The sequence below is a fragment of the Xiphophorus hellerii genome, chromosome 7 (genome assembly GCF_003331165.1).
Source record: "Xiphophorus hellerii strain 12219 chromosome 7, Xiphophorus_hellerii-4.1, whole genome shotgun sequence".
Classification (NCBI taxonomy): Eukaryota; Metazoa; Chordata; class Actinopteri; order Cyprinodontiformes; family Poeciliidae; genus Xiphophorus; species Xiphophorus hellerii.
The window spans coordinates 28,707,820-28,720,960 of record NC_045678.1 but is presented as its reverse complement, the minus strand read 5'-3'; the positions used below and the strand labels follow the sequence as shown (position 1 = coordinate 28,720,960).

Sequence of the window (13,141 nt, the reverse complement as noted above, 5' to 3'; positions counted from 1 at the left end):
TCCCAGAAACTGGCTAACTTCATTGCATATGAAAGATTTGTGTACAAAAAGGCTAAAATGAACACGCTAAAGCAGTTTCTTTTTTTCACCTTCCCCACCTTGAAGAGATTTGTTGATGGAGACATTTTAGGTTAGTCACATGAATTGGTTTTACATACTGTTTGTTTCTAAAGAGCAGAGATTCCCCTGTGTTGTTTACAAAGCAGAAGGATTGGTAGGATCCCAGTTACTTTCTGTGATGCGAGACATCAGAGAGTATTGGTTATATTTTGGAAATAATTTATCGTTTGAACTATATCATTTTTTGGTTATACTGTGTTAACTATATAACTATTTGCCTTGTCACAGAGTCCCAGACTCAGAAAAGTTGGGTAATATTTCCTCCTCTTCACCAATTTGAGCTTGAAGGTGAAGCAGCAATACTTGCAGCGAAATGTCAACTGTTTCAATATAACTTGCAGCCTTTTTGTTGCTGTGCACAAAATACATGTGCAACAGGTAAAGAAAGAGTCTATATTGGGAGGCAGTATGTGTAAAGTTAAGCAGATGAAGTTAAACTTTGATCTTTTCTGATTTCTCCCTGTGAAAGATGCAAAGTTATACAAAGATAAGTATAACTTTGCATAAGTTATCCTGTATAATAAAGTAATGTAAAACATTGCAGACAGCCTTTGGCTGACTTTTAGAATGACAAACAGGTGAAATCCCCTCCCACTACGACACACGTACACCCCCTCAGACTGTGGCTTTGGATTTACCATCCAAACATTACAATAAAATACTATGAACTTGTAGAAGATTACACAGTGCAACTTTTGTCTTACCTCAGAAATGTCAGCACTGTTTCTGTCTGGACACACAAGTGAAGCCAAGAAACAACAGATAGACATTTACATGTACTTTCTATAGGTGAGTGCAATTAGAGAATGTATTAACATGCAGCCTTGTAGGTAATGTGGCAAACACTTGAATGCCTGCTCATTTTAAATAACAAAAGCAGGGCCTTCTTCTTGGAAAGAAATGTCATTCCATTTGGGTTGAAAAGGAAAAGAGATAGAAATAGTCCACCATTGATCTAAAGCGAGGAACACAATCTGCTTGCAGTGAATCAACTATATCTGAATTTTGGGGGCAGTAAATGTGTATTTGAACCACTGTGAATGGAATAATCACACACCAAGTTTGAGGGACTCAAAAACAAGAACTGGCTGCACAAATTGGAAATGATGGAATCAGCGGAAACAACAGTTTGTATGAACAGATTTTGTACATTCACATGGAAAAAATTATATTTTAAATGCATTCTTAAAAAAATCAAAATTTATGACATGGATGCACAACAGCGAGTGTGCCACGTTTGGTTCAATCCAATGCTCTCGGTTAAAGTTGAGAAACTATTTGTCCTAAAATATTGTGCTTCATAACATTAACTGAGCTGCTTCAGATGAACGCTAGGTTCTTGATAGTCCAGATGTGTGATAATCTCTTTTGACCCAGTGGACCATCGTCAAATCTAGATTAATACATTTCAGTAAGGCAGGCATACATTCTTGTCCTCAGGGGTGGTGTTGGATGACTGTATAAAAATGTCTGGTATTGCCATTTTCTTTGTCATATCAGTGGAAATACCATAAATCCTGTCTAATCCCATTCATTTCCTGGATTCCCCCTACCTCTTTATCTTTTTTAGTCTCACACTTTTTTCAACTGGAGTGAAAGAAAAAAAAAGTTATGTGTCTGTCAAATGACAATAGATATCTCACTTATCAACTAGCGCCACTGCACGCTGGATAGTCACACCAGAACAGAACGGTCTTTTAAAAAAAAAAAAGAGAACAATCTGGAGACAGACAGGGAAGAGAACAGAATGAATGGAAGACAGAGTGAAAGGGAGAAGACCACAGAGTGGGTGAGGGAGAATAAATGAATCTCTGCAGACTAAATATAGCCCTCGCTATCCCATGAGCAGAGCTGGGTAAATAGGAATGTCTAGGGTGGGTCTCTGGGCACTTGTTAAAGACAATAACATGTCACGCACGGCAAGCTTGTGTATTATAGGCACACGTGTTTGCACAAACAGTTGTGAAAAAAATGTGTGTGGAGTTTATGTAGTCACAAGGAGGAAAGAAATGCTCAGGAGAAACAATACGCAGTTTAAATTAATGGAGTGCTTAGAAAGAAAAGAGAAGGAAGACGGAAGACTGGAAATACATGACTCAGTGATCAAATGAGACTGTGTTAAACGGCAGGAGGAGGAGAGTTTGACAGCATGTGCAAGAAAGAGGGAAAAACTGTGTAAGGTGGAGAAGAAAAGCCTTAGCGAAGAGTTGTTTCTAAGACATCATCTGAAGCTCATTTTCCTTACAGGATATTTTTGTTCAATGCTTCGTCAAATGTAATTACCTAAAATATTCCACAGGGTATAATGAAAAACATTTTTCAAAGGCCAACTCATTTTTCCTCTCAGCCAGAAGAGCTATATTTTAAGAAAGACGGAAAAAGAAATGTTGACATTAGGGCAAATTGTATTTTTGTATAGAACTGGACAAAACGATAACTATCCAGTCATGAAAAAGCAACCATAGACAGGGAGAAAAATACTTTAAGAGACTGAAACAATGCTTTAACAGAACTTTGTAAAACAAATTAAGGGAAAAAAAAGACAAACTGAATGAATTAATTGGTTTAATATGCTTTTAAGTGAGCTTTTAAATACTAGCATAGTATGTGTAGATTTATCTAAATCAAGCCATTCTGACAAACTGAGCGACCGTGCAATAAACAACTTCAAACACTAGTTTAATGTGAAATATATTTGTTGGGGATTCTAAGAGTATATTTGCTAAAATTGAAGGCATATTTACCGAAACCTGGGTTGAATATACAAGAGACAATAAAACAAAGTATTATTGAATGTTACGCTACACCATAATTTAATCAACAAAATTCAACTTGAAATTCTGGATCTGTATGGATGAAATACAATATCATTAATTGAAAACTTCTCACTTTTGTGTTACTTTACAGTTTCGCTCACCTGTTGTTTTTCCATCGTAACGTCCATTGTTGACCCAGTATTTAACAAGTATTATGCAACAGATCTTTACTTTCAGACATTGTTAGAACAATTTGGGATTTCTTAAGATACTACTTCTTAAGATACTCTTCTAGCAAATGCCTCAAAGATGTTTAAGCCGTTCTCCTAGCAAACCTTGCAAACATGCCAAATTTGTACTGTCTATTTTTAAAGGTACTATATTGAACTTTAACATTTGGAAATGCCCACAGAGGCAAGTAAAGTCTCAGAAGTAGCTCTTCAGTGTTTGGCAGTAATACATGGTCTGAACTTAGGTTGAACTTGCAGGGTTCACTCCTGGGAAGACCAGAAATGGTCTTGGATATTTTCTGGTGGTGGATAGCCCATCTCACTGTGCACTAATATAATTTAGAAATAAAAAAAACAGCTATGAAATCCTTTCCAGAGTAACAGGCATCAACTACTACTGCCTTGATGGATAATGAAAATGTCTTTCACGAGTTAACAGCTACGTGTCTAAGACGGTCGAAACGTTTTTATAGAGATGATCACACTCAGCTGTGATCAAATATTCAAATGCATTTCATTAGTGTAACTCTTCTAGTAATCTTTTAAAACAAAATATTTTCCATTTTTGAATGGCTTTGCTTTAAAGAAAATCGTGATGTGTGGTTGTTCAACAGAAAATATATTCATCTAATTCTAAGAACTAATATAATAAAAAAAATATTTTTTTATGTTTATGTAAAATTCTGTTTGCCTTTGAAGGCTTTTGAAATAAAGAGACCAAATGTTTTTGACTTTCCAAGACACTGAATTTAAGCTTTTGTTTGCACAATAAAGGTTAATGCTGGCCATTATCAATTATTCAAGTCAACACACTGATTCAACTCTCTGATGTCTGATCTCCATGATTTGTTTCTATAAAGGTTGTAATTTCTCCCTCTCCTTTCCTGCTCCAGCTTTGTCTGTTAAAGACTCTTTATTGTTAAAGACCTTGCCATATAAATGCTTTATTTAAGTTAGGTTAATAGTATGTTAAACATTTCTTTTTAAGGTTCAAGTACTGTACATTTGTTATTTTGCCATTGTGTAACTTTGTGGGGTTTATTCTTTCTTACCCATGTTTTCAGGTATATTTATTGGGGAGATGTTTCATAACTGTATCTAAGGTTTCAGGAAATGGTATACAAATAAATGTTATAATTTAAAGTAACCTTTTAATTTGACCACCATGTTTGTTCTGAGTGGAAGTAATATTAATGTTTAAGAGAGGCCCAGTTTTGAATATGATAATTTGGTAAGCTAAAGATGGCAACCAGGCTTTCCAAAGTTAAATACTTAGAGATCAGCACCAAAGACAATTTGCCAAAATTCCAACAGAAACATAGAAATATGCTTGTCAGCAAAATAAAGAGTATTGGGTTGTTGTAATGCCAATAAAGACTTTTCCATTGATGATTGAGAAGGGTTGAAATATTTTTTGCTATAATTATTAGGGGTGTATGGTTTGTTTTTCAGGAGAAGGGAGTGAAAATTGCAACATATAGGTCATATGAAATGGGGATAGAAATTGATGAATGGCCTGTTACTGCTTTGGTTGCATCAAAAACTAAGCCTACTCCACAATCTCTGTCTTTATTTTTTTCTTTCTTCTGAAATATCTAACCTTCACTTTGCTCAATCACAGGACTACACAGAACTAAAGGTCAGCTGAACCTGCCTATTTGACTCTAATTATTAAACCTGAACTTCTAAAGTTAAGCATAAATGTAAGCACATATCTCATTCATTTTCTTTTTTGTGGGAGTGTGACTATTGTTTCTCAACGGACCACTGACTGGCAGGCTGTAATGTATGACTCTATGTGCCAAGAAAAGCCAGAAAGGTTATCTGTAATGGTTTTCAGCTGTGACCAGCTGCTGGAGTAATTACCTTTGTTAGCTGTTCAGCCCAAAGCCTTTCAGCGACCACATGCCTAACATAAGACTCAGTTAAATGTATTTTATTTTGCCACACTGAGTATCCTGCAGAATGTTAATGCTGTTGAATGTTGAATACAATTGAACAGTGCTAAAGTGTAGCTTGCACTTTTAAGGGAGTTGATACTCAATTTGTGCTTGATGATTTCTTTGCTCCATATCAAGAACTGTCAACCAGATGTATAAGCGCTTATTCTTTGTTTTGTTTTTTTGTCTCTCATTAGCTCGCTTACCCTTAATGATTTAACCAGTGATGACTTTTCAAAAATCAATACTCCTGCCTTTTCTGTTTGCTTGGAGTAATAAGGTAAAGAATTTGCAACAATCTGACATCAAGGTCATTAAACTCATTAAACTACTACCATCATTAAAGTCAGTTTGTGTGGTCTAAGTCTATGTTGTGTGTCTCTTCTATTGAAATGAGCTCTTACTACATAATGACACATACCTAATGGACGGCAGTTTTGATTTTTTGAATTTCTAGCTTTGTTTAGTTACTAAAAATTCCAGTTTTGTGAATGTATTACCCTTTTCAGTTTTAAAGTAACTGTTTGACATTTTAAAGAACACAATACAGGTTTTGTTGTCTCTGGGAGAATGAGATGAAAATATTGATATCATTGTAATGTTTGTACAGTAAAGCCTGAGTAAATAAGGCTGGAGCCAGCTTAACTTAGTAGACAGAGTCAAGGCAATCTGTGGGGTAACAAGATATTTCCACAGAAAACCTAAAGGTCAGTCAGCAAAACCTGAAATTTTCTTCAATATTACTAAAGGCTTGCTGAACACCAACTAACATGCATTTTATTTCAGCCTTCCAGATTTTGAACAAGGGATAATTAAATTCAAGAGAAAAACTGAGTTAAAGTCTCAGGTGTTGGGTGATAGACAGTTAAGAAACAAATGCTAATTTTCCTGCTAACTGTAAGCAGCTAATGGTTAGCAAGCATTTGTATTTATCTTGTCTGTCACTATAGTTTTTTTTACTTGTTTACACCCAAAGAGTGTAAATGGCTGGCCTGCCAAAGGTTTTTGCTACTCTGTCAACACAACAGTGCAGCTCAAGAAATATTTCCTCACAAGGATTTAGTCTCAAGGTGTCAAGATAAAAATATAGGCGGTGGTTCAATGGCATAAAGGTGTGTGCTTTTAGTTTGCATCAGCTGCCCTGTACTTTGCTTCATGAGACAGACTTTACTTTGAGAAGATTTATTGTAGCTCAGTATGGCAAGATATCATACAATGAAGAATCAAGAAAAAGACTACAGGTACAAATGAAGACCCAAATTTGAAATCTTCATAATTCACACACAGATAATTCTTGTTAAAACTTTTTGAAAAGACCCATTTCAGTTTTAGAGATATGTTTTATTAGGCAGTAAGAATTAAATTTCTTAATTTCATACTGTCAGTATGTTGAAAATATACAGTGGCCATCAGCATAACATTACACAGCCTTGCAAAATATACTTTTTTGCCTCCAAAGTAAAGAACTTACTATGCTTTCTGTTGTTTAATAACATTAGAAGAAACAGAAAGCATCTATGAATGAATTATGTGTGTTTTTAATAAATCTAGCATTCCTAAGATGTTTGAATGTTGAATCAAACTAGTAGAAATCAACATGATGTTTTAGCCATAGCTGCCTAGGTTTTTTAAAAAACTGAGGCTTTTAAAATCAGACTGTTCATTGACAGCAGTGCACTATGGGAGATACACAACAACATAAAAACACAGTCATGCTGGCTCTGTAGCAGGAGATAAATGAGTTACAGAGGGCATTAATGCACAGAGGATCGTATAAACACCCTAATACAAGCAACAGGGCTCAACTTGCTCAACTTAATGGAGGGCAAACATCTATATCAGCTCAGTGTTGGAGAGTAAGAGGAATACAGTGAAAATGGGCAAAAACTAATACTGTCTCTGTTGTTGAACCATAACTATGTTATTTTTACTTCACAATGATAAAAAGCCAAGACCTAAATAAAACACTGTTTATTGAAAATTTAGGCAGCTTAGCCTTATTTCCAAATGCACCAGGCTCAATAACAGTCTGTAATCCTGTCTTCCTTCTATTCACATGAAGAATAATTGCCTTAAATAAAGCAAATATCCTCCAACAGCAGACGGTCTCCTGTTGATGGATATTTGGGATCTGAAAGGATGCAATCATGCACATATTCACCAGCACTTCGGAAAAAGACACCTTAAAATTGTAGGCCATTGTGAGGAGACTATCTTGTGACTCAGCCACATTAACAGCCATGACAGCTTTAGAGTATTGAGCTTCAGGCTACTGCTGCCGTCCTGACAGGATTTCCCCGCTTGTCGCTTGACACAGGGCTGTAACACATAGAATGTGAAACATTCCTGTTCTTGTGTGTGTTTTTGTGCATGTTTGACAAACAAAGCAGCATTGTTACATCCACAAACAGCTTTAGCCTACAGGCATAACTACATTTATCCATTTGAGGGAGGCCCCCCACTGGCTTCGTTGTCCTTGCAATCACTTTTTGGCAGCGCCCTGTTGCTCTCGGGTTTGTTTTACCCCGTGGTATTAAAATATTGTAAAATATTTGGAGAGCCAACGAGCCTCAATTCATTGACGTGTTTAAATTGCATTCAGCTATTAACCCAAACATCCACCATTGTCCAGAAGCAGATGATTTTCTGTTGGATAAACCCCAACCAGTAGCCAATCAACAAAAACAACAAAAAATAAATAAATTCCATCTATTTTTTGTCAATGAACACCATAATAGCCACTATCATTATACAGTACACTGACAACAACGATGTTGTGGGAGGTAGTTTTAACTCAGCGAAGAATACTGAGTTTCCTATTTTCGGTTTTAGGAAAGTGGTTAAACTGAAGTCAGATGAAGCACAGATAAAATAAGCTATTTAAGGAAACAGTTTGCCACAACATGTTCAGACATATCTGCCTTTCATTCTTGCTGGGAGAGAGAGACTTTCAGCTGATAACAAGAAGGCCCATTGGGGTGCAGTAAGTTACTCTGTTTTATCCTTCTTTTAATAGGATGCTAGAGAAAGTTCTAGAGTGGGTCGAGTTTCTTATTCTGGTTGTATGGAGTAGATTCCCTCTGTGCTCATGTAGGACAAGTTCTTTTACCATTTACCAACTAAACAGGATTTTTAAAACATAAATTCATATAGGAAAGCTTTTCTTTCTGGTAAGAAGTGACATTTGAGGTATTTGGAATTACATATTTTAAACTCAGAATGAACAACCCAGTTTTCCCAAGGCCTTGGAGACTTTGAGACAAATAAACCTTAATCCGGCTAACAAATATCCTTTCTATTAGTTATAATCTATAGCTGACATATTTTATTTAATTTTTAACTAGGAAGAATTTTATTTCGACAAGGTGGACTGATATAATTTCTATCTAAAATGGGAACTCGAGACATGTGCTTTTTAATTGAATGCAACCATGGTTTGCTAATATTAGCTTATGGTTGCCAAGTGTTACAAGATGAAGAAGTGATAACATTCTGCACAATAAGAATGCTTACTTTAAGACATTAAATAAACCCATATTTTTTATTCAGTCATGTGTAGTCCATCACCACTGTTTACAAAAACAAAAAAAATATATTTTAAAACTATTTACTGTTTTAGCTCACCTTGATTTTGAAATTCACCTCAATTATTGCAACCTAAGTAAAAATTTATCCTCAATTTGTCCTATTTTAAGACACTGCTTTAAAAAAGGTCCATGACTTTAAATGGAATGCCTGCCAAGAGTCTTGTTTGTGCTCTCTTTCTTTCCACATGCATCAAAATCTTAGTCATTATTCTAACTGTAACAATCAACTAATTACATTATTTGACCAGCAGTGATGTTAGTAATTTTCTGTCTTAGATAAAACAACTACTGTCCAAAAAACATTTGGAACATGTTGGATTTGGATCTATTTAAAATAAATGTTCTATTATAGTTGCTAAAGACTATTTATATTTGGCTCAAATCTACATCAGTAGAGCCAGTTAATCAGAAATCAGCCTCAAAAATTCTGGCTGCATCGTTAACAATGAGAATGTCTCAAACTGTAATGAGTTTACAGTGCTTAAGAATCAGTGTAAACAAAGAGCAAATTTGTCATGTCCAGGATGTCTGAGGCTAATTCCTGATTTGCATGCTCTGTTATCCATCCTCCCCTTGAGAAGTTAATTTTACAGCACCTTTATTAAATTATATGAAAACACACACTGACTCAGATGATATACACTTAGTGCTATTTCCAAAGTGAGTTGCAGTCTATTTTGAAGCAGCACTATTTTAGTCCAAGTTATGAAAACAAAGCATCATCGTGCGTTGACTGCCACAGCTACACATAAACTACACATCATCCAAGCAACTATGTGTGTCCTGCACCATGACAATACTCAATGTTCAGTCTGCAAAAGCCTCCTCAGGTTCTAGTTTAACCACGCACGAGTTGGTGCAAATATTAGCCAAGGCAAACGGGTTTACAGAGACCAAGGAGGGGGAGGGCTGGGATCTCGACCCTGCCAGTCCTTAAGCACCGTTTGTTACCAGGTGGGATATTCTCAGGGGTCTAATTGACTGCATGCAGTTTTAGCAGCAAGCTGATCCATGCTGCTGGACAGCAAGAAGGGAAAACCCCTTTGCTTCCTTCAAGTGCATGTACATTTAGAGGAAGCAAGCTATCAAGTTCTCATATTTACTATTCCTTTAGTTAGACCAACCTGATCCAGTGGGAGGTACTAATATAGCCCTGAATAGTTTCACTGCTCTGTTGTGTAGTTTGCTATTGACCTCATGTTGCATCAGTGCTGAAGGGACAAGGCAGCAACATTAGCAGCAACATAATCATCAACAAGTACTAAGAAACAAACAGAAATTGTTCTGGCCTTGGCACAGAGAACTAGAAAGAGTAGCAGCACTTTTGTTTGAAAATTCCTCTCTTTCTCTCTCTCTGTTCTTATTCCTTTCAGTCTCTCTTGTTTGCTCTTGAAAAGCACTCAGTGCAATTCTCCATTCACCAAGACTCTTCAATAGCTCTCCCTCTTGCTCTTCTTAGTGTGTCATTTGCACTGACCCAGATACAAGAATGAATCTGGTCAACGACATGTACACTGAATGAAAAAAATCACTTTAACTAATTGGCTTATAATAAAACTGCAGATGCAAGCTCACTGAGCTACAAGGATGCTTGACGTGCCCCATGTCTCTAGGACAGCAAAGACGTTCAGAAGTAGCAAAGTTTTTAGCATAACAACACAAACTTTAACCCACCCTTCGCCCTCCTCTCTCTCTCTTTCTTTCTCCCTCTCCTTGGCTTTGCGGGATTTGTGAAGGAGCCCAATCAGGATCACGGCGGCCCGGATGCCGGCTTTCTTGTTGTGGTACCGCCCTCTGCTCTGAGACATGCCGGACGCTTCTGCTGGTTCCAAAAGGGGTTCGGGCGACAGCTGGTCCAAGGTCAGGCCGGCTCCAGGGGTCCGGAGCCGCGGGACCTGCTTGGCTTTGTGGGGTTCCAGGGTGAGTGGTGGATTGATATCACAGTCTACATGGAGACAGCTGTGACAGTCCTTTGCCAAAGCACAAACCTGTTTGAAATCTGGCCTCTGCAGACAGCTGCAGTCCAGAAGTTACTGAAACTGAGGTCCCTTTTCTTTTGGCAGGCTGTCAGGTCTAATTAAATCCCACTTGCTCTTATTTGTCTGATTAAAGAGGGTTAGTTGTAGTCCCAAAGGTCCAATGAGGCACAGTTGGACTCCAGTTCAAGGTGAACTCCTATCTGCATTTTCTGCCTCTGCGGTGAATCTGTTCATCACTGCTCCACAACATATCCCGTTCCCTGATGAGAGGATGAAGAGTTGCAGGCTCGCTGACGCTCTCACTATACAACAGCATCTCTCTCTGTCTGCCTACCTCTACCTTCCCACCTCTCCCTCCTTCTCTTAACATGTTCCGCTTCTTCTCCCTCTTTGTCTACTGCCTCCCCGCTCCCTCCTTCCCGTTATCCAAGCTCCTCCCTGCTGAATCTCATAGGTTGGAGACGGCGAAGGTTCCTCCTCATGCTCCTCCTCTACTCTCCTCAATGCCTCCTTCTGCTCCTCCCTGTCCTTGCTCTGACTTAGTTAATAATTTTACATCAATCTCTCTGACCTTGTTCTATACACACTTTATTTTGTGTTTTTCAAAAGCATGCATGTCCACACCTATCTGAGACTCTCCACCCGTACACAATCTTACAAACATCCCATAATTTAAAATCTGAATCCAAAAAGATTCATCTGCCATGCAGTCGTTACTAAGCACATTGGAAAATTTAAAATGAATAATGCTAAGCAATCTATTTTAAATGCTACTGTGCTGCAAAATGAAGAAATTATTCCCTAGTGTTTTTGCTCTTTATTCATCTTTTTTATTTATTTATTTCTCTTTCTTATTATTTTTTTCCTCTTTCTTATTATTTTTTTCATGTTTGCCAAATTTTCCTTCTTTAAAATATCTATTCCCCACAACCAGCCTGAGGTAGTTGTAATGAAGACAGTAGTTTCCTTTTCAGTCATTTCACTTCAGTGAACACAGTCATCTTCCGAGAATATATTGATCTTAAGTGTTCTTTCTCCATCTGCGGCCACCTGTTCTTACTCTTCTCCCAACAAACCAACTGACTAATTATGGATGAGGGAGTGAATGGCCGACTGTCTGCATTAATGTTATTTTGCAAATATCGCCTTCACACTTTCCTTTTTCTGGTGTTGTTGTATTTATTGTTTTGGATCTGTGGCTGTTTCATTAAAGGAACATTTGGGCATTCAGAGATGTACAAAAACGTTGTTGTTTTCAACAACAAGACTCTGTATATTTTATTGGAATGATGCATGAAAGGCAAACTCATAATGGCGTATAATTCTGAAGTATAATAAAAATGATCAAGTGGAAGGAATATGAGACATGCTTTTTCTTTTTTTTAAAGAAATTTTCAGAATGTGTGGGATGAATTTGTATTCCTCTTTGCTCAATTGACTTCAAAAGTCACCTAATCTGTAATTTAATGCATTGTTTATTTTTTCTTCTATTTTGTAATTGCGTTAATTTTTTATTTATTTATTTATTTATTTTGTCTTACCCAAAGAAATTTCAATACAATGCTCTGCAGTGTAGTCCCTTAAGTTCAAGGGATTCTGGTTCGGTCTTATATTTTGGAGGGAGGCTAACATAATAAAAGGAAGGAGAGCTGGATTGCTTGCTGGCTCCAGGTTAAATAATAATTAAACATTTCCTCCGGCTTGAGTATGACTGCACAAAAGAGTGTATGTACAGAAAAAAGACTGGCAGTCAGTAGTGGCTGGAATGTGTCAGATTTGAAATATTCTTACAAGCTTTAGACAGAGCGTCAGATGATTCAGTTTTTAGTGTAAAACAAACTGAGCAAGAATTTAGATCAAAGCTCAACAGCCAGCTCATAAGGATTACATTAAAGATGCTCATCAGGGTCCAAACACGTCACGAATAAAGAATGTAAATAGCCTTTAAAAAGTTTAAAATTAATTTCTAAATAAGCATGTTTAATGTATTCAAAATTACCACCAGTTGTAAAGGCTGTCATGGTATCACGATAATTTAATTCTATGAGTGTTACCCATATGTGTTAAACTATTACAGTAGGGCAGCATATAAATGCTGATAAGATTATCATAAACTAAATATGTTAACCTATTTTTTAAAACACTCAACTAGAAATGTTATCAGTTGGTCTTAAAATGTAGATACGTGTTGGGTGCTACGCAGATATCACACTCAAAATCAAATAAATCCTTCCCTCATTCAACAGCTTTGCCATTAGAGTTTTCTGAATTGATTTTCTCAGATCTCTAATGAGTTTATGTTGAAAAGGTTTTCTCTGCATCCCTGGACTAAAAATGTTCAACTAAATAAAAACAGTTTCAAAAGGTAGAAGTGAGCATGTGTTTCATCAGAGGTCACTTTGAAGAATTGATAACACCTTTTAGACACTCAAGGACACAGACATAAAACTATATAAACAAAATGACAGGCTGGCACAGCAGAATTACTCTGTGATTCATACTTCACATCTGGTACAGCTTGTCTGGGTG

The 13,141-nt window shown here is 36.8% G+C and overlaps 1 protein-coding gene across 5 annotated transcripts in view; it reads right to left on the bottom strand.

The window, feature by feature from the left end:
• Positions 1-13,141, bottom strand: part of rap1gap2a (RAP1 GTPase activating protein 2a) — a 95,826-nt gene that overhangs the window by 33,987 nt on the left and 48,698 nt on the right. The window contains exon 1 of one of the 5 annotated variants that reach the window (XM_032567098.1): positions 10,308-10,988. The exons of the other annotated variants lie outside the window; for them this stretch is intronic. Within the exon in view, the coding sequence (XP_032422989.1) occupies positions 10,308-10,441 (134 nt within the window). The 5' untranslated portion in view covers positions 10,442-10,988. Of the gene's footprint in view, positions 1-10,307; positions 10,989-13,141 lie in introns of those variants that run through there. 5 annotated transcript variants of the gene reach the window in all.